Here is a 21,805-nt window from a genome sequence, read left to right on the forward strand (position 1 = left end):
AAATTTAAAATATTAGGTATGACTATTACCAATTAACCTTTATCTACCTGAAAGGTTAAGTAACCGTGATATATTTTACTAGCTAACCCGACAGACTTTATGCTGTGCAAAATATAAAAAACCCTGCGGGTGGAATTTCGCAAAATCCGTTCTTAGCTGACCTCGGCGAAAGGATTATTCCTACCAAATTTCAAGCCTTTACGTCTTATGGATCTCCTACTTATTTTAGAAGAATCCATCATTATAATAGTTTTAGATTTATGAAAACAATAAACTATATTAAAAGAAATAAATATTATTCTGAAACACATTCAGTTTAATGTTTAAATATCAATATTTAAGACAAATACCGCGATAAATTGGTTTTATGAACCTGAAGCTACCTTTACGAAAAAACAAGTTTTTGGATAATTATATTGAGATTGAAAAGACGTAGACTTACTGATGCTAAAGCTATTTATTATATTTAACACCACCACTTTAGAAAAGTTAAACTATAATGAGATAAAGTGGCAAAAACTTTATTGATATTAATAAAATCTCTTGCAATGTGGTGCAATACAACGTGGTGCATACCTACTCGAGTATTACGATAAACTTGTGAAAGTAAAAATAATAATATATATTAAGTATGAATTTAATAATTGTTTTGTGAATATCCTAAAATTAACACCTATTTGCAGTTTGATATAGATACTATAAATATTAGTATTTAGAGAAATAACGACGCCTCACAGCGTAGTAGTGGATTATAAGTACCTAAAACTTTATTATTCAGCAAACAAAATTCGATAATATTTATATATTACGAGGGTAATTCACAATTAAAAATGACTAAAAGCATATTCGTACAGCACTAAGAAAAATAAAAGAATCGGTGGATATAAAAATAACTTTGCATACTTGAAAATAATAATGGAATTACTTTACTTCTCAATTTCATTAATTCCCATTACTTTTATTATTCACATTATTTAGGATTCATTCACAAACATACATGCATAATGGACTGCCATTACATCTGACAAAGTTTGAATGCATAAGATATTTATAAATGATTTTTTCCGTTAATATTTTCATATTATTAAATATACAGTGTCTGTAAACTCAAGCTCACTTATTAATTTAAAAAAAAAATAACAAAACGCACCTGTTCCATTGTTATCCTTGAATACGCAATAACAAAACCGGTACTTAAATTCTATCATAAACTCCACACAGTAACTTAGAACTTACCAAAGCAATCCAAATCCGTTCATTAATAATATCTTGCAACGCACAGCCCTAATAAGAATGTCACTAAACTAAACACTAAACTAATTTGGACACAATGACTAGACACACAACCGTTCGCGCCGACGGCTGAATCATAACTGAACTGACTTTGTGAGGTCAAGTTTTCGGAAAAAATCAACTGCAGGCACGGCGGCATACGTTACGGACGAGATGGTTTCAACAAAAAAGGACCCTAAATATTATCGTGCACGGCTTCTCAAACCTTTGTTAGTCTTTATTTAACATTTTATTTTAAATGTAAGCATATTTTTGTAACAAGTTTAGTAAAAATCAATTAAATTTTAAAAGCATTTTTCAATTTACTTTTTATTATTTTGATGCATAAAAGAAGGCTCATATTTAACTAACAATAAATAATGTAACTTAAAGGGGTTATTTCTATTATAAGGCTTTTTAATTCTGTAACTGTTGTTATTAGAATTTAATAGCTAGCTTCAATGAAGGTAACTTAAACGTGTTTTATTTTAAAACAAAAACTAATATTTATTTACTGTAAATAAAATAACTGTTAAAAGCATATTGTATGTATTTTACAAGTATTTTTTTTATAATGTTATATATATATTTTTTTATTACAAAGTAAGTAATTTAATTAAGTAACATTATCAAGAATATTTGAAGTTTATACTAAATTCTAAAAGCTAAGTAGTTTGGCAGTCTTCATTTAAAAGTTTATTCGTTTTTCTTTAATAAATCAAAGCAGTCTCGGTAAATATATTCAAAAACATTTAGCAAAGACATTCAAGGTAACCGGACCGGCAGTTCATTGTACTCGAACGAATGACCCGAGAATTAGTTTTTTTTAAAATAAAACACGTTTATTGATGATGTAATAGATTGATATACGTTATGTGAATAATTCGTTACGGATAATGTATGTGCGAAATCAATCTAGTTGTGAATTAATTGTTAATTGGATAAGAATTGCCTGAGCATGGAATATTTCCATGGGTAATTACCGACGTAACACATAAAATGTTATAATAATTAATTTTATATGGCTCTCAAGTACACTTAGTAAATATAACTTTTTTTTTATAAAAATAAGAGACGAGACGAGCAGGACGTTCCGCTGATGGTAATTGACACGCCCTGCCCATTACAATGCAGTGCCGCTCAGGATTCTTGAAAAACCCCAAAAATTCTGAACGGTACTACAACTGCGCTCGTCACCTTGAGATATAAGATGTTAAGACTCATTTGCCCAGTAATTTCACTAGCTACGGCGCCCTTCGGACCGAAACACAGGAATGCTTAGTCATTACTGCTTCACGGCAGAAATAGACGCCGTTGTGGTACCCATAATCTAGCCGGCATCCAGTGCAGAGGAACCTCCCACTGGTGGGACAACTATAAAATATTTGAGCTATCCTATTACTTCTCTAAACATCATCAAAAATATTGATGTATTTCCGTTCCGCCACAGTGCGGTTTTCACTCCTCTTCCATAAAAAAGTATTTTTAGGATTAAATAGTATACAAATTTATTATTTCTATTCGATTTAGTATTGGGACGCCTTTTAAACCGATGCTTAATGTAATGGAACTTTTTTTTACTGGATAAATAAATTAAAACAAAGAACAGGAGTGTTTTTTAGAAATACGTCGTAATTTGTCATTGTGGCTTCGTTGATCTTATTTGAGTTCGAAGAATAACGATAATTTTTATGCAAATAACACCTTAATGCCAACGACCTAACTTAACACGACCTAAAATATTCGAAGACATGGCGGAACAATAAATTATTATTATTTTTTCTTTGCCTCAGTACCGTATCTTTGTTCAGTAGAGAATATTTATGCGATATCTGAGAAAAATAGGGTAAGGTAGTTTTAAGTGATCTTCGTCATCACACATATTTTGCCAAAATTTAACGGAGTCTTGGTACTGGGGTATCCGATCCGTTACCCTACAATTCCTGAAACCTAAAGTGGAAAATTGAAAAAAAAAAAAAAATTGAAAGTCTCTTTACTGTTAACTTTTGAAATACCAATCTTTTTATTTATAAATTTCACACGATAAGCTTTTACTATGGCAAGTAATTAATTTCGTTTCTTTGATTACCACGAGTGTTACACATAAAATAAAACACTTTTAAAGGATTAAAACGCGTGTTATTGTAACTGTGTTTTTACATTAGATTTTCGCCAAAAAGTGACATTTTTATTATTACTTTAGTTAACCCGACGTTTTAAAACCTTTCTAGATCTCGTTTTCATTGGGATTAAAATCTAATGAAAAAACACAGTGACAATAACACGCATTTAAATTTTGTGTTTTATTTAAAAATTATCAATATAAAAAAATGGTTTAGATAAGGAAATAATAGTTGTAAAAAAAATATTATTGAAGTAGGCGTTACTTTGCGGAAATCCATAATTATATAAATGATTTAAGTTTTCTTTACTGTTAATCTGAGTCGACTCAGATTTTGGCGAGACAACACGCCCTGGGGATGCAACGTGTAGAGGCGAAACACGTGCCGAATTGTTTTAAAAGCGGAATTAACGCTAAAGAAAACTTAAATCATTTGTATAATAGTTGTAGTAAAACATTAATTAATGGTGCTACCCTCCATATTAAAAGTTTGAGAAGCGCATAGTTTCGCAGCTGCCGTCTCCTGCACACATGTCGGTTGTCGGGTGAACGTGTCTGTCTGTACTCTCTATGCCCCTTCAGTAAGTGCGTGCCGAATGCCGCGTGGGGTGTCCCGTTTAATGACTGTAGTATTGATTTGTTTATTATTTACTATCTGTATGTATGTAGAGAGCGATGTGGAGTTACAGTTAGTTATTGTAATAGAAATAGCATTATTATATTATTTATATCTTAGATCATTTATACGTCTGTGATAGCTGTGGAAACGTCTAGATAAATTGAGGTTGACAGTTAACCTCTATTTTGAGCAGTTCACGCACTCGAACACTAAGTAATATACAAATCGCGAGTGTAAGACGCATCTTGTCATGCGCACTAAAGTAATAAAACTGGCCTGTTTTCATCGGTTGTCTAACAGCAAGAGGCTTTATCTAGGCGTATAAATTATCTAAGATTAATATAATATAGTTGGAAAAGTCATCAAGTATGGATAATTTTGATTGGACAAGTTTCTATTGCCAATATATAGGTGGTGGTTATTCTAGCGTATAGACTACCTGACAGTACGATATCGCGTTACCAATTATGATATGTCAATGTGTATATGTTATCTAGTGGTTTGGTCATCTATGCGCTAGTAATTCTATGGTTCAAGCTAGGTTTTTGTTATTGATATAAGATGACGATATTAAAAACTCAAATTAAAATCAATTATTATCATTTCAATAAATAGATCTGTGTTTTTTAACTGTATGTATCAAAAAAGTGTATCGAAACGTGTCTGTACTAATATAACAATTAATGTTATCATTAAATTATGAAAAAAAAAATATCTAACAGAAGTTCTTTCCATACACAATTTTTTTAAATTTTCGTGACTTTTAATTATATCACACAGTGCCTAAATCGTCTCACTAAAGTCTAATAACAAATGCAGAACGTACCAAGTAATAGAATTCAAGTTTAAGTTTACGTCTTTAGCTTTGAACCAAATATAAATCAAGTTTCACCAGTGGAAGGCTCCTTTGCACAGGATGCCGGCTAGATCATGAGTACCACAACGGCGCCTATTTCATTTTTTTTATGGAATAGGAGGATAAACGAGCGCACGGGTCACCTGGTGTTAAGTGATCACCGCCGCCCACATTCTCTTGCAACACCAGAGGAGCGTTGCCGGCCTTTAAGAAAGGTGTACGCGCTTTTTTTGAAGGTACCCATGACGTATCGTCCCGGAAACACCGCACAAGCAAGCTCATTCCACAGCTTTGTAGTACGTGGAAGAAAGCTCCTTGAAAACCGCACTGTGGAGGACCGCCACACATCCAGATGGTGGGGATGATATCCTAATTTGTGGCGTGTCGTGCGAAGGTGGAATTCTTCCGTGAAACAGTAATATACAAGCATTACTGTGTTTCGGTCTGAAGGGCGCCGTAGCTAGTGAAATTACTGGGCAAATGAGACTTAACATCTTATGTCTCAAGGTGACAGGCGCAATTGTAGTGCAGCTAAGAATTTTTGGGTTTTCAATATTTGTCTCGTCCCTTATTTTTATACAAAAAAAATATAATACGTCTACGTTTTATACACAAATTCGTAAAAGAATTCAGAATGTATTATGAGATTACGACTCCTTACAGTTGTGAGTACATACGAGTGGCCGGCAATAAACACGGCCTGTTAATACCATCGGTACGCACTAACAGATGATTCATATCGTCACAAGCGATCATCAAATCCCTGGTACATAAGGTCATCGACCGTACGTTGAACTTATATCATTGCCCACGCCGTAGGTAATTGTGCCTGCCTCAATGCGCTTGCGTGCTAATGCACTTAGGTATAACACCCTGTTAGTAATAGTATTTAGACGAACTGAAATCAAATCAAATCAAAATCACTTTATTCATGTAGGTCACGGAAATGACATTTATGAATGTCAAAAAAATATTTTTCTTATTGAATCTACCGCTACTTCGTAAAGGGTTGAAGTAAGAAGTAGCAAGAAGCTCATTGCCACTCTTTTATATCAAAATTTACATTTCCATCGATTTACAAATCATTTCAATTACAATATAATATGTGAAATGATGCAACAAACATACTCAAACGTCAAATAGTCAATGTCTTACACGAGTAAGTCACAAAAAGTAAATGTAAATTAATACAAAAGTTATTGAGTACAGTAAGCTGCATCATCCACATACACCATAAACAAATAAAGGTAATCTGTGAGCATTTTATAAGCGATTATAATAAAAAAAAATATATATATAATAAAAACTTAGCAAACATTATATGATATTATGTCAAATGAATTTCCGCAACGCAGCATCTCCAAAATAGCTAAATTTTAACGAAACAGAATTAAAAATCTCGTCAAAAGTCTCTTAGAAAAATGCCTTAAAAATTCTAAAAATATACTTCCAACAGCTAAAACACACAGACACTGTTGATCTTTATAAGATGCTCATTAAAACTCCTCGTTAGTACGCGTTTAAGAAAGTTAAAATAGGTTACTACGCTGAATAGAAAATTTGTATTACATTCGGGATTATTTAAATTTATTTAGAGCGTCGCTTCTGGCCTTTCAGTATCTTTATATTTGTTTAAAACGAAAACATTTTGAAATATACCAAAATACGATGCAAATAGAATTCTAGAGGTCCTATGATTTTTATTAGGAAAGCTTGGAGAAATTAAACTTATTTAGAGCGTCGTTTCTGGCCTTTTATTTAGTTTACATTTGTGTTTAATAATTGGAAACGAAAACATTTTGAGAAATATATACCATAATACGATGCAAATAGAATTTTATTTTTAATTTTACTTTTAGTAGGAAAGCTTGGAGAAATTAAACTTATTTCGAGTGTCGTTTCTGGCCTTTTACTTGGTTTACATTTGTGTTTAAAGTAATTGGTAACGGTTGGGATATAAACCAAAATACGATGCAAATGTAATTTTAGAGGCCTGCTCCCATAATTTTTTTTAGGATAGCTTTGAGGAATAAAACATATTTACAGCGTCGTTTGTAGCCTTTTCCTAAGTTTGAATTTGTATTAAAACTAATTGGAAACGATAACAATTTAAAATATATACAAAAAGACTAATAACATTTTAGGGGCCTGCTACTATAATTTGTATTAGTAAAGTTTTGACGGATAAAACCTTTTTAGAGGGCGGTCTGAATTTTTAGTAACTTTACATTTGTTTGTAAAATAATTGAAAAGGAAAACAATTTGAGATATACTTAATATAATTATTTATTACGAAAGCTTGGAGGAATAAAAACTTATTAAGAGCGTTATTTTTGGCCTTTTAGTAAATTTACGGCTTTATTTTTAGCTCGCTAATAAAAACACCTTAACAAATTTATTTAAACTCTAGTGTCGAAAAGCGTAAATTTAGTTGGTTCTAGATTGTAGCAACTTTAACATTTAATAATAAGGTTGCAAAAGCGACAGTGGGTACAGCAGTCCTTCCGTTCGGTGTTACGTTACGGTACGTGGTGTCGATTCCCGCCAGTGACATGCGATAATGATTGCATCAGCTGACAGGTGCCGAGGTTGAGGTCTAGAGCCAGGAGAAACACTACACCAAGGATGTGAATGTTAGGTAAGGTAAGTGCTAATTTGAAGAAAAACCGTTGAAGTGAGTAGCGCTCGCTAAAGAATGGTTCCGTACCTAATATATTTTGGTTCCAAACCAATGCAACATGGTATTATCTGGTTTTATTGTATATTAGTGTCTGAATACATGAGTTAAAACTTCAACAAGGTGCAGTGTATACTACAAAACGCAACTTTTTTATTTACTTACACTAAATAATATCATAATAGTATTTTTTTTTTTGATTAAAGTGAGTGTTACATATTTAAGTAAAACACTTTTTAAAGGATTAAAACGCGTATAATTGTAACTGTGGTTATACATTAATTTTTGCGTAAAAGTTTAATTTATATTATAATTTTAGCTAATACGACGTTAAATGGCCTCTTCAAAGCAGTCCCTCTGAAAACGTGATCTGAATGGGCGGTCACTCCATTCCCAATCTGTGGTATCATTAAGAAAGTCATTTATGTTATAGTAACCTTTACCACACAAACGTTTTTTAACAATTCTTTTGAATAACGTAATACTTTTGTTTTCAACATTTTCTGGGATCTTGTTGTAAAAGCATATACATCGCCCCACGAAAGACTTACAAACTCGACTTAGCCGAGTAGTAGGCATCATAAGTTTATGTATGTTCCTGGTGTTAACATTATGGTTATGACAGTTTCTGACAAATTCACTTATGTGCCTATGAACATACATTACATTATCAAGAATATATTGAGAAGCAACAGTCAAGATGTTAATTTCTTTGAATTTTGCTCTCAATGATTCTTTAGGACCTAGGTTATAAATAGCGCGAATAGCCCTCTTCTGCAGCACAAATATTGTATTAATATCGGCAGCGTTGCCCCATAGAAATATACCATAGGACATAATACTATGGGAATAACTAAATATGTACTTAAGTAGCATTAAATACCCACAACAATTAAAGTGATCACTTCACAAGTTGACAGTCGCAATGATTACACAGGGATCAAACTACAAGTAGCTTATCAAATGTATTCAATAAATAATTTGAATGGAGGAATCAATAGAACACTCAATGTGTCACCACGACACACGATAGATTCCACGAAGTAAACAGAAATAAAGCGACATGTCAGTTATTTCTGAAAACTGTGGAGACGATTTTAATTGGATTTTTCCAAGAAAATTAAAATTGGTGTCTTTTAATGCTTTAACATGGGAATAACGTCGGAATTAAGCCTTACAGCTTACTTCCGTTGGATCTATTGTGGGCTATTCTCAATATTTTACGCGCGAAATGTATTCATTTTTCTTCAAGGTTTAACGATGTTGTCACTGTCTTATCTATCGATATCTAAAACAGATTTCCACCTCTATACTATACTCTGAAGATATCTCTGGAACCATAAGCCTTAAATTTGTTAGGAATATTCATTTTGTCGAGTGGAGGTCTCGTATTTCACGAAATTTACCCGAAAGGGGGTTTGTGGGGGGTTTTGAAAACATACAATATATGGATCTTAACGAAACACGTTTTTGTTTTATTTCGAGCTTCTTTCATTGGTTTAGTTTTTAAAATGTAATTGACTGAATTATTTGTATTGCAAATATATATGTACTTCTAAGACAAAAAATATAGGTTTCGGATAAGTAATCACTAACTTATCATACAAAACCTTCTCCGAAACACGCTGCATCTTATGGCACAAGTATTATTTCGATCGGTTCAGTAGTTTTCACAGTATAACCATCCCTGCAACTTCCCGTTAACTCCATACCTAAACTGTTGAAATTGTACTTTTTAGTTGTACTATTGTCTGATAAAAGTTAAATAATGAGTAATGTTGAATGAATGAACCGATTTTCACGCGGTTTGCGGCATTCGACGACATTTTTTTGGTAAGGTATTTTTCAGAAGAGTTTCAATTGATCGAACTTTGAATTTCGGAGTAATTCCCAGTTCAAATTACTTTTTTCGGTTTTCTTTCATCTACGATAACAAACGAACGATACAACCGATTTTGGCCGGCTTGGTGGCGATCGGCGAAGTTTTTTTATATTGAGTAGTAGTTGATATTGATAGTTGAGCTGTGTAGCTTTAGTTGATTAAATTTTTGGAATCGCAGAGTAAAGCAGTTCAAAAATTATTCCAAAAAAAACACGTAAAAAAAAATGTTTTTGTAGTTTTTTAGAGATTTCTCAAAATCTATCGGTCCGAATTGTAGTAAATCTAGGTTTGGTCTAGCCCTTTCGAATGGCACCATCCGCGATGATATCGGTTAAGCCGTTCAAAAGTAATAAGAGATTTACATACATCCATACATACACAAACACACATACATACACAAACACACATACATACAGACGTACGCACACCATCTCGGGAATAGTAAGGGAAGCTGTCTAGGACCTTAAAACATCGAGAACTGATGAAAATTCGATTTTCGAAAAACGGGGTAAAATCAATAATTTCTCGAATTTTTCAAAATTTTGAATTCTTAGTCGAAAGTTAAAAAGTTCTCCATTTATTTGTACGGATGAGCAACTGTTGGCACTTTTCTGCATAAAAATTGAATCAAATATATTATACAATAGAATAGATATATAAAAACTCACAGAATATCCGAAAAACATTTTCGTATTATATTTTCACTCGACTTCAAAAACACGAATTGGTTCTCAATTCTACTGTTTATATTAACACCGAAAAAAATGGAACTGGTGTGATGATGAAGCCTGAAGGTCTCGGAACTCCTCAATAGATGTATTTGCTTTATGCTTATTACATTTGTCAATAAACGTTTATTATTACTCTATATCTAATATATAAAATTCTCTTTTTCGCGGTGTTTGTTACCAAACTCCTCCGAAACATGAATTTTGTGTGCATGTCGGGTAGGTCAGAGAATGGGCCAACATCTTTTTTCATTCCCTAAAATGATAAGGGAATAACAATAATTTTTATTTTATCATGATTCAGCATCAAAAAATACATACAACTTTAAATTTTCACCCTTCTACGATTAACAACGATATTTATACCAAGTATTTCCCAATTAATCAAAACGTGAAACTTGAGTTTCGCGGCATATCCATACTATTATATTATAGTTCAAACAATATCATATTATGTATATGAAATAAACAAAGCAACTGCAATACACTAAAACAAAGGGAAGTGCAAAGACCGCGTCGGGATCCAAACCCCGGTATGTAAACAGGAAGGGATCGATACGGCGAGGTAAACACGGCGGTTGTCATGGCAACCGCGACGTCACCCCCCCGCGGCCCGCTGTACGTGCCCTCCGCTCGTCCCCCCAGCCATTGGCGCGTTTGTTGTGACGCGGGGACATAGTGCAGCATTATCAGTAAGTTAATGATGGGAGCGTTAAAATTTAATTCTATAAAAAAACAGCGGTTTTCAAGGAGCTTTCTTCCACGTACTACAAAGCTGTGGAATGAGCTTCATTGTGCGGTGTTTCCGGGACGATACGATATGGTTACCTTCAAAAAAAGCGCGTACACCTTCCTTAAAGACCAGCAACGCTCCTGTAATTAATCTGGTATTGAAGGAGATTGTGGGCGGCGGTGATCACTTAACAACAGGTGACCCGCACGCTCGTTTGTCCTCCTATTCCATAAAAAAAAGAAAAAAAAATGCCATTTATACATCTTTGCTATACGTAATAGACGAATCACATGAACGTTATTTACGTCGTATCAACCTGGAAACGCTGTCGTAACAATCACTGTAATTAGATAGAAGATAGAAATATATACATGTTATTCTGGAACTGACAAAGGCTTCTTCTTTGGTGAGAAGTTATAATCGTTTACCATGTGCAAATAACACGCATAAGTTCGTATGTATCATTTTGATATAGAATTCTGGAGTTTCTTAAAGCTATCTTACCATAAACAAAAAAGTGTGTGTGTACTTATGTATGCACGCAAGAAGTTATACTTCAATGGCCTAACAAAGCAAACATCCTTAAAATTATTTATTCCTCGTGCTATTCTACGTTCGTAGAAAGAACAATATTATAAAAATGTTGCAACGATGGCTTTGACGATTAATAATTAAATAATGAATACGGCTGTACGGGCTTGAACCCTTTGCCTATCCTATTAATGGAGGAAGTAACCAAAAAAAAATTACGAATGTCGCAAACGTCAGAAAATTTTAAGAACCAACTTCACCCTGTTACTTTTGTGTTACAGTGATGCGCGCGCATCTTAAAATTTCACTCTCATCATTTTTATAACGCGCCTAAAGAAGTATAACTTCAAAATATTCAATTTACGATTATTCTATGTGTTATATACGTACTAACAACAAAGCATGTGATTTTTTTATTATTAATAATGTAATAAAATTTTCCTACGAAATTTTACATACCCAACATATTGCTTTTTATAAATGCCATTATAGTTTAGCCAACATAGTTTAATTAAATATACGAAGGAAAGACTACATATCGCTGTTTACATTATTATAAAGGTTTTTAGTTTATAAACACCACACAACCTACGCACCATTATAGTTACTCAATATGGATAACATTTCTTTTTTTTGTTTCAACTTAATTTATTTTGTAAGTTTTTCTTTATTTTTTATGTAGTATTTCTCGATTTTGTCTTAAACTACTAAATTTGTCACATATTATTGAACAATTACAATTAGTATTCCTTTTAATTGGCGTATCTATTCTGTTTTATTTTTCATATACTCTCTACATTTTGTTAGCTGTAAGGAATCATCAAGAAATAAAAATAAATATACAAAACGCAAAGTATCTGTTAACATAAGTTGCTCTCAACTGGTATAATTATACTGTGACATTTTTTATTGGTTTGTTTCTGTCCCGACGGGTCCTACAAAAAGATACGCCCTCGCAAAAGTTGCATCGACGTGAATTTATTATCATATATCGATTCAGACTCAAAGCCTGGTAACGAATTAACAATATTATTGTTAAAACTATAATAATTATACACTAATGAGTCCAAAATTGACGCTATATAGGCCGAATGAAGAAAATTAGGAAGCTTTACAATACAAATACTATTAAGATGTTATATTTTTTAAAGTTGAATTTATAATATTGTTTAAAGTATATAATCTTTAATTTATACTTACTTTATAGACTGATGTGGGTTTAAGGAAGGGGTTGTTAAAAGGAAAAGTTAGAGTGATTTGATCATTTACAGAGTGATGAAAGTAAATTGACGGCACAAATAATGAATTCAAGCTCTAAATGTTGATACATCCAATATACGAAAATTTATATTTATACATATTTTATGAAATAATTTATATTATTTAATCACGTTTCATATATTAGATGCAGCACCTTACAAATTAATTTGTTATGTACTACTCTATTTGATTGTGAAGAGTGGCCGTTGAGTTTCTTGTATGTACTTCTCACGAGCTCAACTTTTTACGAACATAATATGGTAAATTCAGTAATTTAAAAGAAATATTTATAGTGACTTTTCAAAAGCGCTTAGTTAAAGCTTATTTGAGTTTGATGCTCAAAAGGACATGTATGTTATATATTTTAATGCAGTCGCTTATCAGTGTCAACAAGTATTGCCATTTCCCTGACAAAAATAATCAATATTATTGTGATAATGATTATGCTGATATCACAAACATATAACACAGTTACGGCCTTACAAATAAACTTGGTATAAAGTTATACTTGAGAATAAACGAAGAATATGCAAAGAGTTAACTATATCGCTGGCAACACTGTCAATACAATGATAATTCTGAAGTTTTCAGAATGTCAGAACGCCATTACGTCGCGTTTTGTAAACATTTTGAATATTCTTGGTGTATTCTCAGGTATAACTATATACCAAGTTCATATGTAAGGCTGTTAGTATGGATATCAGCTACGTATGTGAATTGTCCTGATTTGAATTAATGTCCTGTATGTACTTAGAGTTCTTCGCCATTCTGGACGATCCTGAGTGTAGTGTATTGACATCTAGTCTGAATTGAGTATGTATTAATTATCACTGTCACTCTCATGACATCGACAGTGACATTAGCAAATAGCCAGGTTTTCCCAGTTTCCTGGATGCCCCCCCCCCAAGAATAATTAAGTTTTATCCCCCAACACGCAGATAGGGTTGTAGAAATAAGTTTTCTGATACCTACATATATAAGGCTCAATTGTAAATTGCTTTAATAAGTAGATTTAAGTAATTTTGTATATATATTTTAATATCAAATATAGAAATTTGATTTTTTTTTTGCGGGAGGGCGGTTCCAATCGGCTATTGGTTGGCGAGCTGACGTCCGATGGTGTAGTAACTAGTGGAGAATAGTTGATTCACTCGTGACCAAACGTGGGACATTACACTGAGTATCAAATTTCACTTCGATAAAGGGCAACCAATTCGTCTTCGATTCTGTAATTACCGCGTATCGTTGCCAGGAGTGCTAAGGGCGGCTACGTTTCCGTTAACCCCGGGGCTTGCCTTGGTATAAATGACCACAATTCCTTCGGAGTGCTTGGCCAATTCAAGTTCTATTTTCGGTATTAGATCTGCTCCGAGAGGTCGCTCATTGCAGTGTTCCCACAGATAGGCGTCATCTCCCCCGCCACGTACCAATGGGTTTCCTAATTCAATATGTACCTACGCTCTTTTGATATCTACTTCTGGTGATCGATTGTAGATACCAATTTATTAAAATTTGTTGTTTTTTAAAGTCTGTTTATTCCACCTAAATCCCGATACGGCTGGTTTTTTTTATGGAAAAGGAGGACACACGGACGCGTACGGTTCACCCGGTGTTAAGTGATCACTGCCGCCCACATTCTCTTGCAACACCAGAGGAATTACAGGAGCGTTGGCGGGCCTTTAAGGAAGGTGTACGTGCTTTTTTTGAAGATACTAAGGATTAGTTATTATAACTTTCAGATAGTTCTGTTATCGAAAGTAACTTTGGGCAAATTTTATTTTAAAACATAAATTTTCGGCTCAACAAAATTGAAACTCATAAAATTATGAACGAAATTTGATTAAGTGCATTACATCTACGCCAGCGAAAACGTAGGCTTGTATAGATATAAAAGCAATGATTATTCGTGTCTCAAAGTCATAAAAAGGGCATTTGATTAAAACCCCCCATTAAAATATTAAATAGGTCAACTGCGTACATTTTTGTTAGCAAAGTAACATTAATATAACAGATTTTGAATGGGAAAATTTCGCCCATCCTATATTAAGGGTATTGTTTCGTTAACAATAGATTCCATGGCGGCCGTACTGCTGTGGAGAATGATTTAATGTTTAACTTTCAAGTTTTCAGTCAACGGTTTTAAACTCGGAGTTTCTATCCGTTGGGATTGGTATTGGGAATTTGGTCTTGTTTACAAGCTAATTCATACATTAATAAAAATACATGGAGCAAATGAGTGAAGAAGAAATGACATGTTTGAGAGCTGCAGCGGGAAAAGGGCCCTTTGAAAGCTGCAGACCCGTATTTAAAAAATATAACTTATTAACAATTATTGAATTATACATATTTGAGTGCTGTATGTTTGTTCGAAAACAATTTAGCGAATTCAGTAAACATGAAAACACTTCTCTTTTCCCATCCAGGGAACCCACCAAACTACAAGTACCTTGCTGTAGAACTACATTATTATTAGAAACTGTGTGTTTATGTGCATAAAAATCTATAATCACATCCCAAAAATAATAAGAGAGGTATCGTCAAATAGGAATTTCTCATCTAAATTGAAAATATACCTTAGTAAAAAGTGCTTATATTCATTAGACGAATATTTTCAACTAAAAACTTGACTATATACTATATAATATTGCTACTAATCTTTTGTTAAATTTATATTATTGTAACTAATGATTTTTTTTTGTATTGTAAGAAATGTATTTAATAAAATTTGCACGTCATAAATGTGACAAACATGTACTTTATAATATTTATATAACATCAATCTAACATGTTTATGCAAATAAAAACTTTGACTTTAAAAAAAAACTTTGTTTATGACAACTCACTGAGTGTGTGTGGGCAATGAGGTCGCGGGAGACCTCATAGAACATTCGTCGACCAAATTGGGGACGAAAAAGGGAAAAATCCCGGAACCGACAAGCACGTATGACAAGAGTAATGAATGTAGAGGAAACGCGTGACGTTTGTAAGCAATGCATATGCGTGCATTGCTCAAAATACAGCGTGACATACAAATCGCGAGCATAAGACGTCGCTTGTCACGCACACTAAAGTAATAAGCCTGGCCTGTTTTTATCGGTTGTCTAACACCAAGAGGCTCTATTTAGACACATAAATTATCTTCGAATGACAATTATGACATTATTATTAGTTTTAAAACAAAAAGGTATCAATCTAATAAAAGGTATAAACTAATTCTAGTAGGCTTCATAAGATACATAATAGCTTTAAGGGTGAATTTATACACTTCTATAATAAAGTCCCAGCCACTGTTCAGGCATTATCTATAAATAAATTTAAATGTTTTCTAAACACCACTGCTGAATATCTAAATGATCGGACAGCCTGGGACTAGATTGTGATTATTTTATAGCAATAGAAATGACTGTACAATATTGTATATTTTTATTGAAAAGAACGAAGTAGAAAAGACATCAAAAAGAATTCTAAAGGAATCAATTTTGAGAAAATAAATGCCTTTTATGCCTTTTAATTCAGCATTATAAAATAAATATAGATTGTGAACTATGGTTAGATATCGCGAGCGAAAACATTTAGTATAAATTACTTATAGATTAGCGCTATTTACATTTACACGGCAATACAATATTAATTTAATAACAGTCATTAATTGATACTGCAAACCGTAGAGTAAATTTACAACAGAGGGATGCTACGTAGTAAAAATCGAGAATATATTTAATACATTTTTGCAGCACAGTAATTCGAATTTTCGTGGGATTAATTTTGAATTAAGTGGCTTTTATGTTGATATAGGCGCGCAACTGTGTTTCGCATGATCAATTTATTTATCTTTAAGTATTCTTCCTACAAGGCACAACGCCATTGGTATCTTGCAACAACATTTTCTTAGATGACCTTTTACGTCATTTCGAACACTACCACCGCTTCGGAAACAAATGGCGCTCTGAGAGAGAAGAAGCGTCGCAAGAAACTCTCCAAGCAATCTTTTCTAGTTCCAGACTGTCCGATCACTTAGATATTCTTGCTGTGGATTTACGACAGAACCATTTTTTTAAAACATTTAAATTTATTTATAGATAATGCCTGAACAGTGGTTTTGAAATATACCTCCAATGAACCTTTCGAAATAGTTATTTTTTTAATTTGATTTTTGGTCGCTGTCAATAATTGTTGAATGCGGTATTATATATATTATATAATATAGTGTTATACAGTATACTAGCTGACCCCGCAAAAGTTGCCTATATTAAAATCGCGATACAAAAGTAACTGTTGATCGTAGATGGGTGAAAATTTGAAGTTGTATGTATTTTTTAATGCTGACTGATATTCAAAAAAATTAAAAAAAAAATCGTGTGGACCACCCTTAACATTTAGGGGGATGAAAAAAAGATGGTGTCCGATCCTCAGACCTACCCAATATGCATGCACTCAATATTTCATGAGAATCGGTCAAGCCGTTTCGGAGGAGTTCAATGTTTAACACCATGACACGAGAATTTTATATATTAGATTATTATAACTACTGGCAGTTTTTAATGCAATTATAATATCAATGAATCCGAAAAACGAAGCTATAATTAAATCTTTGCCGTCATAATTCGAGCCTAGTCTCTGATCAATATTTGCTCATCGCCTGTGGAAATCTAATTTCTATAAATAACATTCGCTTTTGTTCAAACCGATTCGTTACAAATTAAATTGAAAATTAATTTAACAACATTTAGTATTTTAGGCAGTAAATGTTAATTAATTTCAATAACATACATAAATATGTAATATTGAGTTTCAGTTGCCAATAATTAATTCGTAAAATAACTAACTAGTAATTTGTATAACTATTTCACCGCCTTCAACGCAGAGCGAGAGAGATCTCTATAAAAACCCTAGCTGACCCAGCAAACGTTGCATTGCCGATATTAAAATCGCGATACAAAAGTAACTGTTGATCGTAGATGGGTGAAAATTTGAAGTTGTATGTATTTTTTAATGCTGACTCATAATCAAACTATCAAATTTAAAAAAAATGTCAAAACAATTAAAAAAAAATAATTTCGTGTGGACCGCCCTTAAAATTTAGGGGGATGAAAAATAGATGTTGTCCGATTCTCAGACCTACCCAATATGCACTCAAAATTTGCCGTTTCGGAGGAGTTCAATGTTTAACACGAGAATTTTATATATTAGAAGATGTGTCAGTAATAATTTGAAACTAAGTTGCTCTATTATCTATGTTAAACGCCTCACGCGGGTATACCTACGTTACCTCTGTAATGAAATTGTCAGCAGTAAATAATATTACTGCAACACAGATTGAAATGTATTAAGCAGAACCATGCCGGGCGGTTAGAACGCTTGAAAAACGCATAGAATCGCGACAAGAGTTAACACGAAAAACAAATTGTAACTTCTTTCTACAAATAAAGAAACGGAAAAAAGGATTGTTTATTTAAATGATAGGTACATAAAAAGGAGTTGGTGGTAGTTTGTGAGCTGGCGAGTAAAGGAACCCCTATATTCTCAGATTAGCTTTATCAACAATTATAAACAAGCTAACTAAACTTATTATGCGACAAGCTGACCCGGCAAACGTTGTTTTGCCATATAAAGTATAATTCACGCGATAGTTTTATAAGTAATAAAATATTGCCTATATTATGTCAATAGTTTTTGCAGCGCACGCAAAAATAGATTTTCGATTTTACACCTTGTGTTACAAAATAGCAATTTTATTACGGATCCCTAATTTTGAAAAAAAAAACGTAGCCTATAGCCTTCCTCGATAAATGGACTACCCAACACTGAAAGAATCATTCAAATCGGACCAGTAGTACCAGAGATTAGCGCGTTCAAACAAACAAACAAACAAACACTGCAGCTTTATAATATTAGTATAGATAAGTGTTTCGTCGTTATTTCCTTTAATCGCGCGTTGTGAGTCTCGAAACGGTTCAAATTGGGACAAATTTTGACAGCGAGAATTGTTTATACAATGCACATACCAGCCGTAGCTGTAATTTTTTTTATTGTTTGGATAACGCCACCCTTTTCCCGTAGTAGAATTTGATTTAGCTGATTTGTGGGTAAATTACATATACACCTGTATGTCAATAAATTAATTCAAAAGACAAGTCAAAGCGATTTTCATGAAGTCGGCGGTCGGTTCCTCTCAATTTAAACAGACTAGTTGGTATTAATTTGGTTGTACTTATGTGTGACAATTAAAAGTATTCTAAACGACAATGGACTGTAAAAAGGTGCCAATAGTAGCGAAACCGTCCAGCAATCCGCTTAGCAATCATGTCTTAATATTTCAAAGCACCATTAAAATAAAACTTAAAATATTTTAAACAAGGCCATCTTATTAACGCATCAATTTCAAATGTCAATATCTGAAAGTTGAGCTCGAGAGAGGAATAAATAAAGACTTATTTGTTGTTGAAAATGCTCGTTTTGTTTCCAATTTAATATTTAATGGATTATTGAAATTTAGTAATATTTTCAGCTAATGTTTTGGGCATTTAGAACTGAATGAGTGCTAATTCCTTGCGGGATAACTGTATCCAAGTCGTTACATCGCTGCGTACGTTTGAACAGACAGTGTAGCAATGGTGTGCAAAATAATTGCGATATGAATACATTAAGAGTCTCATAATGGAAAAAATTACAGTTTAGTTAAACAAGAATTAACGATTATATATTGTGTTAATAATTATGTGAAAGAGTTTCAGCTGGATATAGGTACTGAAATACACAATATTTTTACGACTTATATTGGGAATTATACATATTTTTTTATAAATCTATAAGTTACTCATGGATTTATAAACCATATAAAACAATTTTCTAACTAAAATCAATATACACCATAATTTCTCATCCCAATCACTTTATATTCCATCTATGTGCTGGACGGACATAAATAACGCCACATTCATACATTATTCACGGCAACCAGCGTCGTGACCGTTGAACGCCCGCCAACCGCTTCATCTGTCGACGGCCTACGACAGAATTGCGTTAAGCCTAACATGTCTCCGGGGAAGCAATCTTGAATATTTCTACAACCCTACCGCCGGTACTGTTTAACATATTTCTGGTTTAACGAACGCGGTGTTATAGCCGGTACTCGCTTCAATATTACTCTTAAATGTAGTCAAGCCAGTATTCAAAAGTTTCGGAAAGATTCAATTCAGTTTTCGGTTTGATTGTGATGTTATGTGGCCATGTAGTACTCAAAACATTCTAATATACATTACTCTTTTACATTAAATAAAACTGAAATTTCTCAATAAATAATGTTTCAACCGCGCTTTGAATACAACGCCACGCAATGGCAATGTGTTCAGTGAAAAACTGTCTATACTTACAGATACATATACATCATATATAAACCATGAAACAAACCTACATATTCAACATACAAAAGTATTGCCCCTACCGAGATTCGAACCTTTACCTTATAATAACATATTTCAAATAAATTAAACAGATAGGAAAAGTAAAGGATAGAACCGATACCCAGTCATTAGCTTGAGATTAATTAATTAAGTTACCTCGACTTAGGTATTACAAATATCACATACCAGTTTCAAAGCTATTCGTTTTCGCCAAAATTTATTTAAACTACACACTTTACTGTCCGTATAATATAATATAAGGAAAAAAACTCGTTAACTTTTCTTAGTAAATAAAAAAAAATGGTCAATGGAATCCAAATATTATACCAGCCTCAATGACGTTCTATACATATAGACACATCACGTCGTATAAAAGCAAAGCCGAAAAATGGGACATGTCACAAATTACACCATATTAAGATTGCTATATCTATACATTGCCGCATTTACTCCAGTTATTTAAAATAGTCTTGGTCAATAAGCAGCAATGTAAAACATACATTCAGTTCAGATTTGATTCGGACAGTGACAGCTGACACACGACTTATGATAAAAGTGTACTTACATTGCCTTTATGCACACTTTTGCCGTTTCGCTATCAAATGCGAATGATATTACGACCTTTTATGTGCATGGAACGACATTGACCAGCCCATATTTATTATGACTTGCTATTTTTTTTATGGAAAAGGAGGACAAACGACCGTACGGGTCACCTGGTGTTAAGTGATCACCGCCGCCCACATTCTCTTGCAACACCAGAGGAATCACAGGAGCGTTGCCGGCCTTTAAGGAAGGTGTACGCGCTTTTTTTGAAGGTACCCATGTCGTATCGTCCCGGAAACACCGCACAAGGAAGCTCATTCGACAGCTTTGTAGTACGTGGAAGAAAGCTCCTTGAAAACCGCACTGTGGAGGACCGCCACACATCCAGATGGTGGGGATGATATATGCCGATGATGTTGATGCTGTATATATCAACGTACATACTTGATACGTGCATTAGTTTTAGCGTGATTTTTGACTCAAACTAAAGCCTACCTTAAACTGACTTTATATAAGTTATTTTGTTAACTTAGATGTCAAAGTCAAGACTTGGTATTTATAACAAATAGTTAAATTAAGAGGATTAGTTGCTACTAGGGACATATCAAGATCCTAATGTCCACAAACAAAAATAAACTCCAGCACAAGGCAATAAGGTTTAAATTAAATATTTCACTAAGATGGGGAGATTACGAAGAAACATAAAAATACCTCTGTTGCGTAGGCATTAAGGTATAATTTTGATATTCCGTTAAGTAACCTTGAGGTTGTAATGCTTTTTAACGTAATAGGATATCGCCTTTTACTGGTCTTGCAAAAACGTGTCCAAATTATTTGTATGTAAAATCCATTGAATTTAAATCAATTATTAACGGATTTTTATTACTAAACCTTTTAAATATAATTTAAGGCCGTGTAACATTGATAAAGTTGTATTTTTATGTAATTTTTACGTTCTTACCTACACTAGAATAAAGCTGGGTTTACACCGTCCGACTAGTTAGACTACACTCGTACAAGTTAGATACACAAAATTTTATGAACGCGAGTCTCGAACCCGCGACCTCCCGCCTTCCGTGCGAGAGCTCTTTCCAACTGAGCCAACCGTTCGAGTGACGTATGGCCATAAAATCTTGTACGTTTTGTTCAACTCGCGGGTTGTGGCTTCATCTACAG

The 21,805-nt window shown here is 33.3% G+C and overlaps 1 protein-coding gene across 8 annotated transcripts in view; it reads right to left on the reverse strand.

Moving 5' to 3' along the window:
* LOC126970799 (brain tumor protein) overlaps window positions 1-21,805 on the reverse strand; it is a 578,011-nt gene that overhangs the window by 91,322 nt on the left and 464,884 nt on the right. The window contains exon 1 of one of the 8 annotated variants that reach the window (XM_050816909.1): window positions 1,237-1,366. The exons of 6 other annotated variants lie outside the window; for them this stretch is intronic. In XM_050816909.1, the coding sequence (XP_050672866.1) occupies window positions 1,237-1,259 (23 nt within the window). In that variant the 5' untranslated portion in view covers window positions 1,260-1,366. Of the gene's footprint in view, window positions 1-1,150; window positions 1,367-21,805 lie in introns of those variants that run through there. One more of the 8 variants, XM_050816917.1, reaches the window with a different exon arrangement.

Source organism: Leptidea sinapis, chromosome 22, assembly GCF_905404315.1.
Source record: "Leptidea sinapis chromosome 22, ilLepSina1.1, whole genome shotgun sequence".
Taxonomy (NCBI): domain Eukaryota; kingdom Metazoa; phylum Arthropoda; class Insecta; order Lepidoptera; family Pieridae; genus Leptidea; species Leptidea sinapis.